The following is a 19104-nucleotide window of genomic DNA, read 5'->3' on the forward strand; positions in this document are numbered from 1 at the left end:
CATAGCAGATGCCCAATAAATGTGTTATTGACTCCAAGAATCCCAGAATTTTATGAACAGACCGCAGGTGATAATGGAAAGGGCCCTGCCTGGGAGTCCCACTTTTGGCTCTGCTGCTTATCAGTATGTGACCTGGGCACGAAGTTGTCCACCTGAGCGACACCTGCCTCCCCGACCAAGGACAGAGGCTGGCCTACCACACTGGTAGCAGCAACCTGTTGCAGCCCCTCAGACCCTGGGGTCCAGGCAGTGTGAAGGCCAGAAGCTTCAGGGTTCAACTATGACAATAATAACCACAGCAGTGACAAGGCAGCTATCATTTCTCTGCAGGTTCCCAGAGCTTACTCTCCTCATTCACTCCTGAGGAAGTAGTAAGTATGGTGATTAGACACTCAGGCTCTGGAGCTGGGACTGGACCCCAGGTCCCATAGTTAGCAACTCTGGGCCCTTAGGCAAGTTAGTTTTCTGATCTATCAAGTGGGATAACACACAGCACACATTTCCTAAGGTTACAGCTGAGGACTAGATGAGTAAACTTAGGTAAGATGCTTAGAAAATGGTGCCTGGCACAAAATAAGCACTTGCTACTGTGATGACTGTAACTGCTACCACTACCACTGCTAGTGCTGCTACTGTTACACGATTTCTGCCAGGACGATGATGATGATGGTGGTGGTGATGGTAGTAACTGCCCCCTGCACTCTTTTCTCCCTTCCCTCCCTTTCCCGGTGGCTACTCTGTGCCTTGGCTTCATGCTGGACGATGGTGATAAACAGCACGCAGAGACTGACATGCCCGGCTCCCATGGAGCTTACCCTCCAGTAGAGGACGGGGTGAAACTAACAAACAAGATCATTCCAGAGCGTGAGAAAGGCTAGAAGAAAATAAAAGGAAGCCATGATGGAGAAAAAGAATGTGGCGAGGACTTACAGGCTCTTCAGGGTGGTCCCAGATGCCTTCTCTGAGCAGCTGATACTTAAAAGTAGGCTTGAAAGACACCAGCCAGGTAAAGTGTTAAGGAGGGGAGACCCAGGAAAAGGGAAACCCCAATCAAAGGCCAGGGGCACAGCACTTGGCTGAAGAGAGTAGAAAGGCTCTGTCAAGCTCAGGGAGGCCTCACAGCAACCTCGCCCAGGGGCGCACGATTCTGATCTCCTTTTTGCAGTTGAAGACACAGAGGCTCCTGGAGGCTCAGCAACTTGTCAGGGCTCACGTAGCAAATAACATCCAGAGCCAGGACTTGGACAGCAAGAGTGCCCCACGCACAGATGAACCATAAGGAGGGTCAGCGTGCACACCCCCAGCCCACAGGCCCCCATGCCCAGAGGCCTGGTGCCGAGAGCATGTGGTTTCTAGGTGAGACACCGAGTGCCTCATTTAGTAAGGCCTGGTCCCTGGGCTGTTCTGGCAGCAGGCACATTCTGTCACATGACGCCTCCTCCGGCACTCTTTCCCATCCCAGGTCAGGCTGTTTATCCTTTCTGCAGGAAGTTCATCTGAAATACACATCTCGTGACGGCCTTTTGGCTGCACTAAATCTGTTCCAGGCCTTACAGCCGGAGCAGCAGCTGAGAAGTTCGAAGGGGGAACACGGGGAGAGAACAAACACGTTTGTAATTTTTAGAACAGAGCTAAGAATAAAAGAAAGGTCAAAAGAAGATTTTGGTTGGGCCTGACCCAAGCCCTGGGGACGGAGGCCCGAGGGTAGATCAGGGCCTGAGGACTCTGGCTTTAGAACGCAGGGGGGCTCACTGGCTGCTCCCCACCCTATCCACAAGTCTCCTTCAACCCTCAGGCCAGACTCCCAACCCTGTCCAGCTCAGAACCATCTGTCCAGCTTGATGGGGAGTTAAGATCCTAGAACCTGGAGCTCAGTGACCACTCTTGGGGTTCTGCCATCAAACGGTGATCTTAGGCAAGTCGTTTCCCTCCTCTATGCCTTGCTCCTTTCCCTGTGAAATGGGAAGACATGATCCCTGGCCAGCCTCCCTCCCTGGGCTCCCAGAAGGCCAAGTCTGGAAGCAGTAATGAGAGTGCTTTGTAGAGTGCTTAGGCCCCTAAGCTCAATGCCTGGGACATGGGAGGCACCATGGCAGATTTACTGAATGAAAGAATGAATGAACCAAACAATGAACAATGGTGGGAGGCTAAGTTCAGTGTCTCAAAGACCAGATTCTAGAGGGAAGTCATTCAGAGATGACATCATCAGCACTGCGTGAACTGAGAATTCTCACTCTTTCCCAGGGATAGTACCAACGGCCAGAGATATTGTGAATTATTACAAATGTCAGAGCTGGAAGGGCTCTCAGGAACCATGTAGAGAAGAGAGATTTCAAACGCATGGCACACACGCTACTGCTGCCCTGTATTGCTAACGGCCTCTTCCTTCCATGCCAGCATTTTTCCTGATGCAGGGCTTCAGGTGACAACTGCCAATCAATCACAGTTGGCACTCACAAGGAAACCTATCTGCCATTATTTTTTGGGGGGCGTGGTGGCAGGGGAGGAAGAAAGCCCCAGGAAAGAGATCTTTCAAGGTCACACAGTGAGTCAGGGGTAGGACTAAGGACTAGAACCCAGGACTTAGAAAGCCAACACTGACTTAGTGAGTGCCGGTCATGGTGCTGAAATGAGTCCAAAATGGCAAAGACCTCAAGAAGTACCCATCAAGTTGGGTAAAAGCAAAAGTCCTCCCCTTCTCCCCACCTCTCCCCACCCCACTCCACTGAAACAGCCAGGTGGGGCTGGAGGCCCTGAGCCCGACTAGGAGGAGCAGCCAACCCTGCCCACGCTGGTCACTGCTTTCTCCAGCCATCCATCCCAGGGAGCTGCGCCACCCCTCTCCTCTTCCCCAGGCCCATTAGCTCGGCTCTCCCTGCTCAGCATAGAAACAGAGTGCAAATTAATGGAGAGTTAATCAGCTGAGGAAGGGATATTAATAGACTCAGCCCCACCCCCAGTCTTCCTGAGCTGATCTCAAGCAGGAGGAGAAGGAGCCTTCAAGAAATCTGAGGGAAAAGGCTTCATTTTGAGGACCTAGAGTGGCTTGAAGAAACGTCACGGAACAGAATGTAGGCCACCAGGGCAGAAAGAAGACTCAGAGATCGCTACTATCCAGGGGGCTTAAATTGAGGTTCAAGAAACCCAGGAAATTGGCTACCTCCCTCCCATTTTTCTGGGAGTAGGTCCAGACCCAGTGACTCTTTTCCTGTAGCCTCAACAGATTGATTTGTCCGTGTTCCTTCCTCATTCCTCACATGGGGAAACAGAGGCCCAAACAAAGGGAGCTACTCATCCACGGACACACAACAAATTGTTGCACAACAACCAAACACCTGCCTTACTCTAGAAATATTTACTAAGGGCCTGTCATGTCCCATCCCTAAGGACTCTGGGACATGCAGAGAAATGGAAGCAACGTTCCCATCCCGGAGGAGGTGTCAACCCTTGCAACTGTAGCTTGTTCTCCACTCTCCCAGTTTGTTTCCATAACAATGGTGCCATTTAATTGTTAACAGAGCTTGGCACGGGCAGCAAGGCTCCATGATTCCCATTGTTCCCATAAAGAAACTGTCCAAGTTAGTGCCAGAAAGGGGACTAGAACCTATGGCTCCTAGATCCCAGCTCGAGGTTTTTGGAATGGGTCAGTTTAATCAGTTCCTTCATTCAACACCTATGAATTGAGTCCTTACAATGTGCAAGGGCCCCAGAGATGAATAAAGTGTTGTTTGTCCCCGAGGATCTTGCAGTCTGAAGGACACACATGCGTGCAAGAGATGGGAGCCCATGAGCGGGACTAAGTGACCAACTGCCTCAGGAAGAGGCATCATGAGAGCTGGGTGTCGAAGGATTCATTCAGTGCATGACTGTTAAGCCCTGACAAAGTGCCCGGCACTGTGCAGAGCCCTGGGAATACAACAAAGAACAATGCAGACACAGCCCACATTCAGAGTTTCCGATGGGCAGGGAGCAGAGGGTGGGGACAGGCCCCAGTCACATGCACAGAGGGTGCACCGGTGAGCAATGGATAGAGCTAGCCTAATCTCAGGAGAGCTGGTGGAGTGTGCAGCCCATGAAAGGGAGAGGGGCTGGAAGGGCAGAGCTCAGCCAGCTGTGAGGACTGTTTTCCTTGCAGGGCTGGGGCCGCACCAAGCTTACTTGTGCCTGAAAGCACTAGTAGGACCTCATCAGAGGCTTGCCGGTGGGTCTGGCCATTCTCTGAGTAGGTGGGGGGCCTATATAGTCTTGGTGGGGATGGTCTTCAGGGAGCATCCAAACCCCTTTCACTCATGAGTTCTCTGCAACCTAAAAGCATTTTCTGGAGTTGGCCCCCTAAGAGGAAAGGTGCAATATGGCAAAGGAGTTGTCCCCATTGTTCAAGCAAGAAAATGGAGGTCTCTGGTTGGAGCCAAAACTGCAGTTTGGTTCTGGTAATTCCTCACTGGGTTGGCAAAGGGGTTCAGTGTAGCGGTGAGGGATGTGGGTTCCTAGATTACAATCTTTGCCTGGATCCTTACTAGCTGTTTGACCTTGGGCGAGTTACTCAACCTTCCTGAGCTTCCCTTTCCTTGTCTGTAAAACCAATTATTAGGAGTACACAACTGATAGCTCCCCTTCCTCAGAGAGGCCTTTCCCGACCACTCAGTCCACAGTCCCTTCTCTATTTCCTTTTTGCCCTTATCACAAGTGACTACTGTTTGTTCACATGTTTACAGACTGTAAAGTCCTCTGATGAACACAGTGCCTGACACATAGGGGGCTCGGTAAACATTTCTAGAAGGATGATAAAATCCATCAGGAGGACGCTTGGAAAGGACGCTTGCAGCACACCACCTTGGTGTTCAGCACGCGCGATGTTGTTGTTATTGTTATTATATTGCCAGATAGGCACAGGGAGCTATGGCTTCTGCCCCTGATCTTTACGAGGGAGAAAATTCCAAGAAAAGAATCATGAATCTGAATGTGTCCATCACCCAGCTAAATACGGCCAATCTAATTTCATCTATTACCTTCTAGGCCGCACACTCCCACCCACACATGCAAATCCATGCAGAGCTTGCTTTCTTCTGAAGCAAACCCCAGACATCATATTATTCCGTAAGAGGCCTTCTTACAGGAAATGCTAGCCATTACATGCCCCTGAGGCTCGGCGCTGGAGCACCAGGGCTGGAGAGGCACATGCATAGTGGTTCTTGGCACTGCCTCTTATTAAAGAACCTCTAGGCTTCAGCTGAAAAAGGGAGATAATTGTATTTACAACTGAGAGTTGTTAAGAAATTTAAATGAATTAATATACACAAACAGGGACAGCCCCCCACAGAACAGCTGCTCAATAAATGCCAGTCATCTCATTATGGTATCATCATGGTCATAAAGTCCTGGCTCTGGAGGCAAGAAGACTAGGTTTGAGTCCAGTTCAGCTACTGACTAGGTTAATTGCCCTAGGCACAGGACTTAACTTTTCCAAGCCTCATTTTCCTTATCTGTAAAATGGGAAAATACTGGAGCCTGTCTTGCAGGGTGGGGACGAGGATTGGATGAGATAATGTAGGGAACAGAGGACCTGGACCTCTGTGGCACACAAAGAGGCTTAGTTCTGCTCGGGAGGCCTAGAGAGCAGTTCATCTCACCCTTACTTCCCGGAGGTGATACAGCAAGGGCCAAGTGAGGCGTGTGAGCTGCGCCAGATCAGGGGCCAATCCAGCACAAGAAACCGGGGCCCAACAGCTCTGGTGGGTGAGGGGACTTCCCGGCATGAGCAAGTGCAGGAGAGGGCAGAGCAAGGCAGAGCTGGGATTTTGAGGACAGAGAGGCCTGACAGGGTGGGAGGAGGGGAGACTGGAGAGGGCATACCTGGAAGAGCTCGGAGTCATCGGGGCTGTACTGGTTGGGTTCAGTCTCTGAGTTCTCTGGGCACCACTGCAGCTCCCCAAAGCAGGTGGCCGAGTCAAAGTCGCTAGCATCCAGCTGGGAGAGGTCGAGTTCTGGAAAGTCAGCATAGAGTTGCTCCTCCCCGGACCCTCCACCCTGAGGAGACAGGAAGGAAAGAGGTGGATCAGAGCTGAGGCTGGCTAGACCCAAGCAGGGGCCCTCTCAATAGTGATGCAGCCAATCTGGATCCGTGGCCAAGGCCGGATTTTGCCAAATGACCAAGAAATGAGAAGATCAGCTCCACCCCTTGGTAGAATCTTCTGGTAGCTAAGCTAGGCCCCAACAGTACAAACCCCCCTGCTGCTCTCCCCTCTGCACTCCTCTACATCCCTCAAGGCCCTACCCACATACATCTCTGTCCTCTTACCAGAACTGTTTTGTTGAAAACTTTATTAGAGACTGTAAATGAGGAGCTAATCCTTTACACATATGTCCCCACTTATAAGTGGACTTCTTGAAGCTAACAATGCCTCTATATTAATAATGAAACAAAAACAGCAATGATAATGACTGACACTAATGTGTGACTACTAGGTTCTGAAGAAACACTCATCCATGTTCCCAGGGATTTTATAGGAATATATGTAATGTCTAAAATTACATATATGATGGAATATATGATGGAACATATATGATGAACATAAAATTACATATATGATATAATATGATGGAACACCAATCAGTAGACAATATGTAAATAAAGTCATAAAACACCCGTATCATGGGCCGAGCATGGTGGCTCATGCCTGTAATCCCAACACTTTGAGAGACCAAGGTGGGCAGATCATTCGAGGCCAGGGGTTCAAGACCAGCCTGGCCAACATGGCGAAACCCTGTCTTTACTAAAAATACACAAATTAGCCAGGTGTGGTGGTGCATGCCTGTAATCTCAGTTACTTGGGAGACTGAGGCATGAGAATCGCTTAAGTCCGGGAGGCGGAGGTTGCAGTGAGCTGAGATCATGCCACTGCACTCCAGCCTGGGTGACAGATGGAAACTGTCTCAAAAAGCCAAAAACAAACAAAACAAAACAAAACAAAAACAAAAACAAACAAACAAAACACCCATATCATGAAATACTACAGTGCTGTTGAAAAGAATGAGGAAGATCTGTGTGTTCTCCAAGACACATTAAATAAAAAACAAAGTTGTAGAATATCAGCATGTAAAATAGAACCCCACATGTGTAAAAAAAAAATAGAAATCAAGCCATATATTTCTCTATGTAGCAGAGCATGTATGCAAACACACCGGAAAAGATCTAGAAGGTCATAAACCCACCTAACAGCAGTGAGTGGGGGAGAAGGGTGCCACAGGTGACTCGGATAGCAGCATTGCCTGAGTCAGTGGTTCTCAAAGTGTAGTCTCAGACGGGCAGCACTAGAATCACCTGGAAACCAGGTATGTGGGAAATAATATAAATTCTCAGGCCTACTCCCAGAGCTACTGAATCAGAAGGCAATCAATTTCTCACCCTGGTCTCCCAAGTTTAACGGTCATCAATAGAAAAGCTGCCCTACAGATTCAGGAAGAGCCTGAGTTGGGGGGCTGACACAGAAACAGAAGGGCCTGGTGATGTTCTGTTGGCCCTGGGGCCTGGCAGAACTGAGTCGAGATCCCCATTCACCAGCTGTGGACTTTGGGCAAGTCCCTTCATCTGTACAACGTGGACAACAACAATATGGGCCTTCTATGTTAAGATTAAAAGAGGCAATGTCGTTATAGCCTGGCCTAGTAACTGCTCAATAAATGTCAGCTAAGAGTAATATAACAAATGATAATAATAATGATGAAACAATGGTGTTTCATGGTAGGCTGAGAGGAGCGGAAACTGTCTCGGAGAACAAAAAGAGGCATATGTGACACTTAAGAGAAACAGGTTTTCCCCAGACCTTTTCCTTAATTGTTCCCACTTACTAGGCCTCATAAATTATGAATAAATGTATATTATTAGCTCAACTTGACACAGGAAAAAGGCTTTTATCCAAATTTGGGTCAAATGTCTTAATTGGCGTTTTGCAAAAATCCTGCCTACACAGGCGGCACCAGGCCCAGGTCCTCTCAAGCGGCCGGCCCCCTGCCCTCAAGCAGGCAGCAAGGTGTCCAGCAAGTCTGTCTCTGAGAGCACGGCTCCACCACCCTGCCCACCCTGCCTATTCTTTCTCCAATCCACATGTATTCCACAATCCTCATTACTGAGAGCCCAGTCACTCTGAGCCAGGCACTGTGGAGGTGGGTGGGGAAGGATGACATTAAACAAATAATCACACAAACAAAACATGTGATTCTAAATCGTGACTCTCCAGAGAAGAGCAGAATGCTTCTGAACCTGACTGGGAATCTGAAGGTGAGAGGGACACAGGTGCTTCCTCAATCTCTGGGTCCCCCAGGTACCCCCCTCCCCGCAAGCCCAACTGTCATGCCCCCCAACTACAAATCACCAGCACTCAATGGCTGCCCCTGCTGCGGGAACTCAGGTGGATTCTCTCCGCTGCCTCTTGAGAGCTTCTTTCTCCTTCGTGCCCAAGCAGACTGTGGGGATGCAGCCGGGGTCCTGTTCTACATAGATAATTGGTTTGTTTCCTGTTTTGGGCCATTTCTAGTAAGTCCGCAATACGTGCGTACAAGTCTTGTTTGGACATATGTCTTTACTTCTCTTGGGTAAATACCTAGGAGTGAAACTGTTGGGCCATATGGTAAGTGTGTGTATAAGTTTATAAAACAGAAAATTGTTTTCCACAGTGAGAGAACACTCACTTTGTACATTCCCATCAGCTGTACGAGTGTTGCACCCTCTCCAACGCTTGGTATTGTCAGTCACTTATTTAGCCATTCTAGTGGGCATGTCCAGTGCTACTATGAGCCAGGCACTGTGTTATATAAGACTCAGCTCCTTCCTCCCTGAGTTGACATCTTAGTGAGGGAAGAAAACACATAAATATTTCATTCTAGACTGAGTTAGTGCTATGAAGGAGAAACAAACAAGGTGCACTGATGGAAGATAACAGGAAGCAAAATCTATCATTTTACCCTTTTTATTTTTAGAGACAGGCTCCTGCTCTGTTGCCCAAGCTGGAATACAACATGGCTTGATCACGAATCACTGTAGCCTCAACTTCCTACGTTCAAGCGATCCTTCCACCTCAGCCTCCTAAGTAGCTGGGACCACAGGTGTGTACCACCACACCCGGCTAATTTTTCTTTTTTAATTTTTTGTAGAGACAGGGGTCTATGTTGCCCAGGCTTGTCTCATCCTGCCTCAGCCCCACAAAGTGCTGGGATTACAAGTGTCAGCCACTGTGCCCAGCCCAGAATCTAAACCAGATGGAATGTCAGGAAAAACTTATTGAAGGAGAAGTCAGGCAATGGAAGAGGTGGGAAGAGGACTGCAGGCAGAGGGACCGTCAGAGGCAAAGACCCCAGTGGGGACTGAGCCCAAGGCATAAGGCGCTGAGGTCAGTGAGGCTGCAGCTTGGTGACTAGGGGTGGGGGATGAAGAAAATGGGAAAAGATGACACTAGGAAGGCTGGTGGAGGCTGGATCAGGTAGGGATCGGAAAAGGATTTGGGTTTTACCCCAAGTGTGATGGGGGTAGGACTGGCATAGAAGCCGGGAGATGGTTTAATAGCTGTTGTAGCCATCCAGGAGGGGACAGGTGGTGGGTCGGGGAGGTACATCTCAGACACCATCTAGGGACTGTGGGACAGAAGGGAGGGCCAAAAGCAGAAACACAGGTTGCTAGGCAGCTAGGGCCTCCCAGGCCAGCAAAGCCCGCAGCAATAAGTTCTTGGGTGAGCTCTATGTTCCAGATCTCCCTCTCTCCAGTAACTCAGAGCAGACAGCTTTGTAGGGCTTGCTTCTTAGAAACAGCTTTAGAACCAGAGTCCCAGAATCCCAGACTAGCCAGGAACCCGCAGCTCTGAGGTTGTCCAGGTAAGTCATGGTGAACAATCTGGGAGGCAGAGGTCCCTCCAAAAACCAGACAAAAGCTATGGACATTTTTCCCCACAAGATGCAGGTATGCGCACGAAATGTACCTTAACTTTTAGAACTTCATAGAACTAGCTTAAGAACTCCTGACCTAGCTGGTCTATCTCCTTCACTTTGCAAATATGGAAACTGAGACCCAAAGAGGATAATGGATTTGCTTGGGGTCATCCGGTGAGTGTCCTTCCCTCGAAACCATACCACCTCCTTTACAAAATGTCCACAAAATGGCTGTGATGGCTGCACTTATTGATTGCCCATAGCAGCTCAACATACTCAAAGTGTACCCAGCACATAAAAACAAAGAAACCTCAGCTTCGCGGCCTTGTCAATTAGGCTAAGACCACTCTCTAGCTAAAAACCATTAAGCAACGCATTAAGAGTGATTTCTCTGGCCATCTCCATATTTAGAGAGGCTTTTAAAGGAGTGCTTCCAGTGGCCCAGTTCTTTTTGAAAGGTCTGAATTAAGGCCTTCTTGTCCTGTCCCGGGAGCCTTCTACAGGCCTTGCCAGTGGAGCTGGGAGGTCGAAGCACATCCTTACTAGATGCCAAGGCCCATGCTAGTGCCTTCTATACATGCTCTCACCAGTCTTAAATCAACCTAGCAGGGTGGGTGCTACCGTCCCCATGTCAGCAAGTCATTTAAATTAGGTTACTAGGGCCAGGCACAGTGGTTCACGCCTGTAATCCCAGCACTTTGGGAGGCCGAAGTGGGCAGATCACTTGAGATCAGGAGTTTGAGATCAGCCTGGCCAACATGGTGAAAACCGACTTCTACTAAAAATACAAAAATTAACTAGGTGTGGCGGCAGCTGCCTATAATTCCAGCTACTCAGGAGGCTGAGGCATGGATGGCAATGGATGCAGTGAGCCAAGATCGCGCCACTGCACTCCAGCCTGGGTGACAGAGCAAGACTCAGTCTCAAATAAATAAATAAATTGTAAGTAAGTAAGTAAGTAAATAAATAAATAAATAAATTAGGTTGCCAGGGCTTCCATAACAAAGGACCACAACGGGGTGGTAGCTTAAACAACAGATGTCTGAGATTCAGGTGTCTGCGGGAATGGTTCCTTCTGAGAGTCTGTTCCAGGCCTTTCTCCTTGGCTTGTAGATGACCATTTTCTCCTTGTTTTTCCATGTTTTCTTCCCTCTATGCGTGTCTGTCTCTGTGCCTAAATTCCCCCTTTTGATAAGGACACTAGCCATACTGGATGGGGGCCCACCCTAATGACCTCATTTTAACTTATCTCTGTGAAGACCCTAGCTCCAAGGAGGTCACATTCTGAGGCACTGCGGGTTTAGGGCTTCAGCACACCTTATTTGGGAGGATACAATTCAACCGTAACTCCCAGGGTCCCAAAGGGCTGAAGCTGGGATTCAAACCCAAGTCTCTTCTCTCCCTATGAAGCCAGGACCCTCGTCCATCACCCTGCTTCTGAAAGTGAGAAGGAATATTCAAGACCATTCATTCCCATCTACAGATGGGGAAATGGAGCTTGAGGCAAGGGTTGGGGATGGCCCAAGTCATACGGCAAGTTTGTGGCTGAGCCAGGACAGACCTGGGACCGAACACACTGAACAGGAGGCTCGTGTGTGCGGCCTCTCTGGCCCCTCTCTGTGCCTGCTCACCCCCTGCCGTGGGCCCCCCTTCTCCAGCAACACCACACCGCTTATCTGAAAGGACTGTGGCTGCCCTGAGCCAGGGAGATAAATGGCCCTGGCCATGGATTAATGGGGTTTCATCCAGACTCACAGAAGTGGCTTCATTGGAAGCTTGTGAATCTTGCCGGAAATTGATTCCCTGCTTAAGAAAGAATGCATCTTCAGGAAAAATTGGTGGTTCTACGTTCCTGGCTATAATCAGCAAATCGCCTAGCACAGTGCCTGGTCCAGAGCAGATTTTCAGAACTACTGAGTGGGAAGGAAGCTCGAGGAGGTGGGGCGGAGGGGTGGCTGCAGTGACAGCCTGGGTTCTGGGTCTGTGAGGACTCACTCTGCATCCTTCATTGGGTCACCTCCCCCTCTCTGGTCCTCACTGCCCTCTCTGGAAAAGAGAACATAAAACCAGATAGGCCTTCTGGACACCCCCTGCTCAAGCATTTGATATAATTCTGTACTTATCAAATTTCTGAGATCCATATAGGCTTTGGGGAAACAGGCAGAACTCAGCATTTAATGAACAAATAAAGGAATGTATGTGTGAATGACTTTCCAGAGGGGAGACAAAATGCAGAAGAAGGACTGTCTTGAAATGGAAGGTAGCCTAGATGAGGAGGGCAAAAAGGCCCTGGCTTTGTGGTTAACACTGACCCTTTCAGATCAGGACATTTATGTTTTTTGCGACCTCGGTTTCTATTGACAAAATGCGGATAATAAAAACAATCCTGCCTCCCAAGTTCTTATAAAGATAAAGTACCACAGGTTGGGAACATGGCATGGATCAGACACCCATGACTGGTGATCATGGATTACTATGGTCTGAATGTTTGTGATCCCCCAAATTTATGTCGAAATCCTTACCCCCATGGTGAGGCTATGAGGAGGCGAGGCCTCTGGGAGGTGATGAGGTCACGAATGGGAGGCATACCCTTATAAAACAGACCCAAGTAAGCTCGGTTGCTCCTCCCACCCTGTAAGAATACGAGAAGCTGCAATCTATAAACCAGGAAATGGGTCCTCACCAGATACGAAATCCGCCGGCGCCTCGATCTTAGGCTTCCCAGCCTCCAGAACTGTGAGAAATAAAGTTCTGTTGTTTATAAGCCACCCAGTTTATGGTATGTTGTTACAGAAGCAGAAACAGACTGAGACACAGATATGGCACTTTCTAGTTCCCAAGTGACATTCACAGCTGTGCTCTCATCAGTACCTTCCAAAGATGCAGGGGATGGCCAGTGGTTAGCGTTTGCATCTGACTGATGGGAACACTGGGGCTCCAGGAGGGTCAATGCTTCGTGAACTCATCCCCTGACCCACATCCTCAGTTCTAAACCTGCCTGCTCACCCAATTCTTTTCTGTCAACTTTGACCAGCCGCCTAATCCCAGTGTCATCATGGCTCGTGGTTTCTGTTAGGGGAATGATCTTGACCTGCCAGCCAGACCATGCTGGCTCCATTCAGGCCGGCCTGCAATGGTGGGGAGTCGGCCCCTACCCAGCTGCACTGACCTCCTGTGACTGCCATCTTGGATACCCTAAGTCCTGCCCGACTGCCAGCCTGGTGCCTCCTTCACTGACAAGAAGTTGTATTTGCCGGGCGCGGTGGCTCACGCCTGTAATCCCAGCACTTTGGGAGGCCGAGACGGGCGGATCACGAGGTCAGGAGATCGAGACCATCCTGGCTAACACGGTGAAACCCTGTCTCTACTAAAAAATACAAAAAACTAGCCGGGCGAGGTGGCGGGCGCCTGTAGTCCCAGCTACTCGGGAGGCTGAGGCAGGAGAATGGCGTAAACCCGGGAGGCGGAGCTTGCAGTGAGCTGAGATCCGGCCACTGCGCTCCAGCCTGGGCGACAGAGCAAGACTCCGTCTCAAAAAAAAAAAAGAAGTTGTATTTGATGATCTGAGATAAGTTATTCTTCTTAAACTGCTGTCAGGAATGAAGACCTGCAATGAGATCTGCTAGGGTGGCAAGCACACGGCACTGGGCTCACCATTCCCTCTTTCCATGGCGATATCACTAACTGATCCCAGTCTGACATCCTGCTGAGCCCCAAGCCTTCTTAACACGGAGCCTCAGCAGCTGTTACTAATTGATTAGAAGGGGCCTAGTCTACATTATGACCCTGTGCCTCTACTTACCTTCTAGGAAGGAAGTGTGGGAAATACCTATGAAGTCCCACATAGCCATTTCACTTTATAAATGTTTTGTTCCTTCTCTCACCTCTGTTATTTGGCCTGCCTCTCACCCATTCCCTTCCCAATGGGTGGAAGCCCACTGAGTTTCCTCTGGGAAGCTGCCCTTCCCTTACCCCCAAGCAAGCAATCCAGGGAAGCACATCCAGGCCAATTAAAATATCCTATGGCCACAACAACTGGTTGCATTGGGTGGGTCAGAGCAAATACCAGGAAACTGCAACAGCATTTGGACAAGGGGGCTGCGCTGGTTGGATTCTGTTCTGAATAGGCTGGCAGCCCTCTTTGCCACTACCTGCAAAGGGCCTGCCTGGGAAAGAAGCCAGAGCAGAGAGGGCAGAGTCAAGAAACAGACAGAGATAGATTCCCAATAAAATAACTGAAGCACTTGGATTCAGCTGTGCCTGAAGGCAGGCATTCCCTGTGCTCCACAGTTCCGTGAGTGAATACATTCCCTCTCTAGATTATATGCCAGTTGGAGTTTCTACTACCCATCAATGAAAAAGTGATAAGTTATTCATTTCTCTTACATTATGGAAAAAGAAACCCAATCTTCCCATGTCTTCCAAATTAATGCAAATCACCTAAAGAAGCTTCCAGGAGAACAGTGGGGAGAGTAGTTTATCTTAGTCCCCACAGAAATACCTATAGCATCATCTGAAATAAGACTCAAAGTCACAAACACAAAGTTAAACTCCAGACAAAATAAGTGGACAGAAGAGAGGGGCTCTGAGCCCAGCCTAGAAGAACAGAACATCTTAAACTCAGAGATAAACCAGACCATTGGAAGGGCCTCCCACCAAAACATTTAAGGCAAAAGATCTCAACCCAGCATCCAAGGCCCTTTCTGTGCGGAAGCATCCAGGTTCAGGCTGGCAGAGCTCAACCTTGGTGATTCTCAGCCTTTTACAGCCGGGCTTCAAGCCTTAGCCAAGTAGGTGGTGCCTGGTCAGGGCTTGGCGTAAGGCGACCCGACAGGAGGTCACCAGGTCTGGCGAGAGTGGATCTTCCAGCCCAGAGAAGAAGATGGGGTCCAGTGCTCAGAAGTGAGCTCCAAGGCTGGGCCAGACCCAGCCAACCAGGAAGAAGCCCAGTTTCCAGGGACCTTGGAAGGCAGCTCTGCCTGGTAGGCAGGGCAACAGGATGGAGAAAGCTGGGATCCCTGTCACTGCCCTGGGACACCTATCTCGGGATCTGAGAGAGGACTCAACTCAGAGCTCATCAAACTTCCTGTCATTTGAAGGCAGTTTTCTGCTACTTGCAGCCAAAGCTAATCCCATCCAGGCCATCTCAGGCCTTTGGTATAACAGGGGTTCTCCTAACCAGCCTCTACTCGACCAACCAACCAGGTTAACCAACACTCCCCACCCTCTCCTGTAATAACACCCTTTACTAATGCCCAAGGCGCCCCAGAGCCTCAGCTGGTCTGCTCCCACCAACTGAGTTGTTTATTTACTAAGATTCAGTTATTTCTTCCCAAACCCACTCGATAGTGTAATTACAAAATGTCATTAACTGGTCCATAAACAGAAAATATGAGTACAAAAGAAGAGATTTCAATGAAAACTAAGTTGAAGGCTGTGGAAGGATTCAAGGAAGTTGAGTTGCTAAAAAAGCAAACAAACAACACTGTCATCAAATTTCATGTGAATGAGATCATGGTAAAAGATTAGGAGAAATTTGCAAGAATCAAGAAAGATTCAGCACTCAGACTGCTTGACAAGAGTCAAAGTTCTTGATCCACCTGAATGCGTCCTGAAACTGGAAATTGGAACCCTGGCACCGGGGGTGTGGACTATGGAGGGAATCAGATGACTTAGAGTTTCAGTGCTGGCACCACAAACAGTCCTATAGCAAAAGACTGGCAAAAATGAATGTACATGTCATATGGCTTCGCTAAAAGACAATGTAGGCATGTGTTTCACAATTTTGAGCTTTATCTGACTTTTTCCTAGGAATTGCCCTCTGCAACCTCCGGGCACCTCCCAGGTATAGTTCCCACTCTCATTAGATAAGAAGGTGACTATTGCACACAGGCTCTGGCCCACACAGCACAGGAAATAAAGCCTTATGATGGACTACTGTAATACAGAACCAGGGTTTTGTACACCGGAAGGGTCTGGAGTAACACTTTTTGTGAATGAATCTCTCAATTTGCAAATGAGGGCATTGAGGCTGAGAAAGAGGGAACAGGGAGTCACCCAAGATCCACACAGCCAGCTCCTGACAGGGCCGGAACACAAACCGGGATCTCCCGTGTGACCTGTCCAGACCAGTTTCCAGAATAACAGGCCACTTCCTCAACATCTGTGGCCCATCCACCAAAAGTTCCACATTAGATTCATCTCTCTTTAAATGACAAGGGAAAGAGAGAACAGGCAGTCTCCTGGGCAGGTGCTATCTTACAGTCATCTCACCCACTCCTATTGCCTGCAAGCAGCCCCTTATCCACTGAAGATCTGCAAAGTCTCTAGTTGCTGTGTCGGGGTGAGATGACCTGGGGTGGGGCAGCTCCTGGATGGCCTGGCATGTGGCTATGCAGAGCCCAGACTCCCCTCCTTCAGCACCGAGGTCAGCTAGGCTCCCCTCCCCACCTTTGGCAGGATGGATCCTGGCACCTGTCAGGAAGGTGGCCTATCAGCAGGTACAAGCCTGCCCCAGCCCAGGAAGGCAGTGTTTCATTTTGTTTGTAAACAATAAGGTTGAAGTATATTCTGCACAAGGTGTTTTAGGACAGGGTAATATACACATTGTGTCTGCCTGCACTCACAGCCAATTTTATGCACTTGAACTCAAGGGCCTCTTGAATTCAAAGGAGAGTGGCAGGAAAGCACTTGCTAAACTGTAAAATGATGTACAGGTACATGTTGTTAGGCTTTGCTGAGGCAGGGCTGGCCCTGGCTCATAACTTGCTAGTTACAGGGAGTTGCTTGCCCTCTCCGCATCTTTCGAGACCAGCCTCCCTCCTGGAACAGTTGTGCGGCTTAAGTGTCCACCCCAGGGCCTCTGCGCTGGAGCCTTCCTCAGCCTGGAACACCTTCTCTCTCCTTCATCTCCCATAGCGGCTTCCTTCTTTCTATCCTCATCCCAGGTTGAACGTCCCTCCCGAGATGGGCCTCCCTGACCACTGCACCCTAAATGCCCCCCACCATCTCTGGCCTACCCAGCACCCTGCTGGAATTCTCTCAATTAGCAGTTATCATTCTCTGCTATCCCCTGCCCCCTTTTATCAGTATGTTTTTATATTATAGTAAAACATAAATAACACGAAATGTATCAGTGTAACTTTTTTTTTTTTTTTTTTTTCTAGACAGGATCTCATGCTGTCGCCCAAGCTGGAATGCAGTAACATGATCATGGCTCATTGCAGCTTTGTCTTCCCCGGGCTCAAGCAATCCTCCTGCCTCAGCCTCCTTAGTAGCTAGGACTGCAGGCGCACACAACCACTCCCAGCTTGCTCCAGGTTGGTCTCAAACTCCTGGGCTTAAGCAGTCCTCCTGCCTTGGTCTCCCAAAGTGCTAGGATTATGGGTATGAGCTGCCATGCCTGGCCCATTTTAAACATTTTTAAGTGTGCAGTTCAGTGGCATTAAGTACACCCACATTGCTATGCAGCCATCACCACCATCCATCTCCAGAACTAACCCCATTACTAATTTGTCTACTTGTTTACTGCTGCCTCCCACAACTGGCAGCTCCATGTGAGCAGGGGCTGTGTCTGGGTCTGTCTTCCTGCCCACTGTATCTCAAATGCCCAGCATAATGCCTGGCACATAGTAGGTACTCAACAAACATGTGTTCAAAAAACAACATGAGTGTCTTGTAGAGGGTATAGGGCTCTGCACAAAAACAAGAGAGCGCAACGTGCATTTTTTTCCATACAGCCCCGAGACAAGACCAAGCTTCCTGGCAGCCTCAGTCACCAGACAACAACTTCAGGTTTTGTCAAAGTCTGTGGGGGCAAAACCGCTGAGAGCTCCATTTCTTTCCTGGTTCCAGGCCCCTCTATGAGGTCAAGAATGAAGATATATGATCACACAAACCACCTGACATCAACACTCACCATTTCAACACATCAGCTCTACCGAGAGCAACATTTTATCAGTTGCTGAAGGGCAGGCACAAAAATAGACTGCAGGGATCAAATGCCATCCTCAGCTGCTCTCTTGACTCTCAGGAGTGAAAGGCCCTGGCATCCGAGGACCCCAGGGCCTGGGGACCTGAAGGCAGGGGTCAGCTGTTCCAGCAGTTCACAGAAATTAGAAGGTGGAGCCAGGGCTGGAATTAGGGTGCCTTAGACATCAAAATACTCAGTCATCAAGGTAGATCATATTTTAATGCAATTTTAAAATTAATGCAAAATATCCACCCAAGATTAACAAAATACCAAAATTCCAAGTAAAGGTGAGGTCAGTGGTGCCGAGTTTTTCCCTCTTGCCTCAGGTTCCTGTAGGGCTACGCACGGCCACGTCACTGTTTCTGCCTTTGTTTTAAAATTGGATATTTTGTTCAGCATAGATATTTTCACATCAATTATTTTTTAAACACTGATATAAATAGGATTGATCTTGATGACTGAGTTTTTTGGCATCTCCTTAAATTTTGTGCCAGAGCCAAGTGCCTCCTTTGCCTTACCTTAGCCGTCATCTTGGTGGGATTAGATGGGGAAAGTTACTGTTCGTGCAGGTGACTAAAATGGGACCATGTCTCAGGTCACACCATTTAATGGGGCCTCAGTTTCAACATCTTTGCAATGGGGCCCATAACCTCGTAGCTGCTGTGGAATTGTTGAGCCCTCATGAGGTATTTTGGAAGGGGATTTAGGAAAACTGTAAAGTGCTTATAAGAAACTCTCCAGTTTCTTAAATTTGTTATTATTTATTTGTTATTAAATTCTTCTCAAAGATGGTGAATGGCCTGCCAGGATGGGGGGTGGCATTCAGCTTTGAGGTGAGTTACAAAACACGTGCCTTATTTCTAATGACAGGAGTGAAGTTCATGAAATGCATCGATTTTGCTTAAGAAAAGAAAGAGACTGGAGTAGATTCCTGGTTCTTCCTGCAATCAGGATGTCCTCTGGCGGTCCACTTGCTGGAATTCTGACCCTGGTCCTGAGTCGGAAGGAAAGCAAAGGGTGACTGCTAGCTCACATCACACAGCTGAAGGGATGACCACTGACACCCTGCTCAGGAAGCTGGCAGGTGCTTCCTTTCCTTGCCATGTTGTGTGGCATTTCCTCAAAATTCGGGTGTGCCTAGGACATGACAGCCATCCTCCTGTGTCAGGAGGATGACAAAGTACCTGACTTTGGGGAGGACAGAAATTGCTGGA

At 48.8% G+C, this 19104-nt stretch overlaps 1 protein-coding gene across 5 annotated transcripts in view; it reads right to left on the bottom strand.

The window, feature by feature from the left end:
- Positions 1-19104, bottom strand: part of LOC105466880 (PPARG coactivator 1 beta) — a 139277-nt gene that overhangs the window by 42637 nt on the left and 77536 nt on the right. For all 5 annotated transcript variants that reach the window (XM_011716027.3, XM_011716026.3, XM_011716028.3 and 2 more), the window contains exon 2: positions 5854-6027. In XM_011716027.3, the coding sequence (XP_011714329.2) occupies positions 5854-6027 (174 nt within the window). The remainder of the gene's footprint in view (positions 1-5853; positions 6028-19104) is intronic.

Source organism: Macaca nemestrina, chromosome 6 (genome assembly GCF_043159975.1).
Source record: "Macaca nemestrina isolate mMacNem1 chromosome 6, mMacNem.hap1, whole genome shotgun sequence".
NCBI lineage: Eukaryota > Metazoa > Chordata > Mammalia > Primates > Cercopithecidae > Macaca > Macaca nemestrina.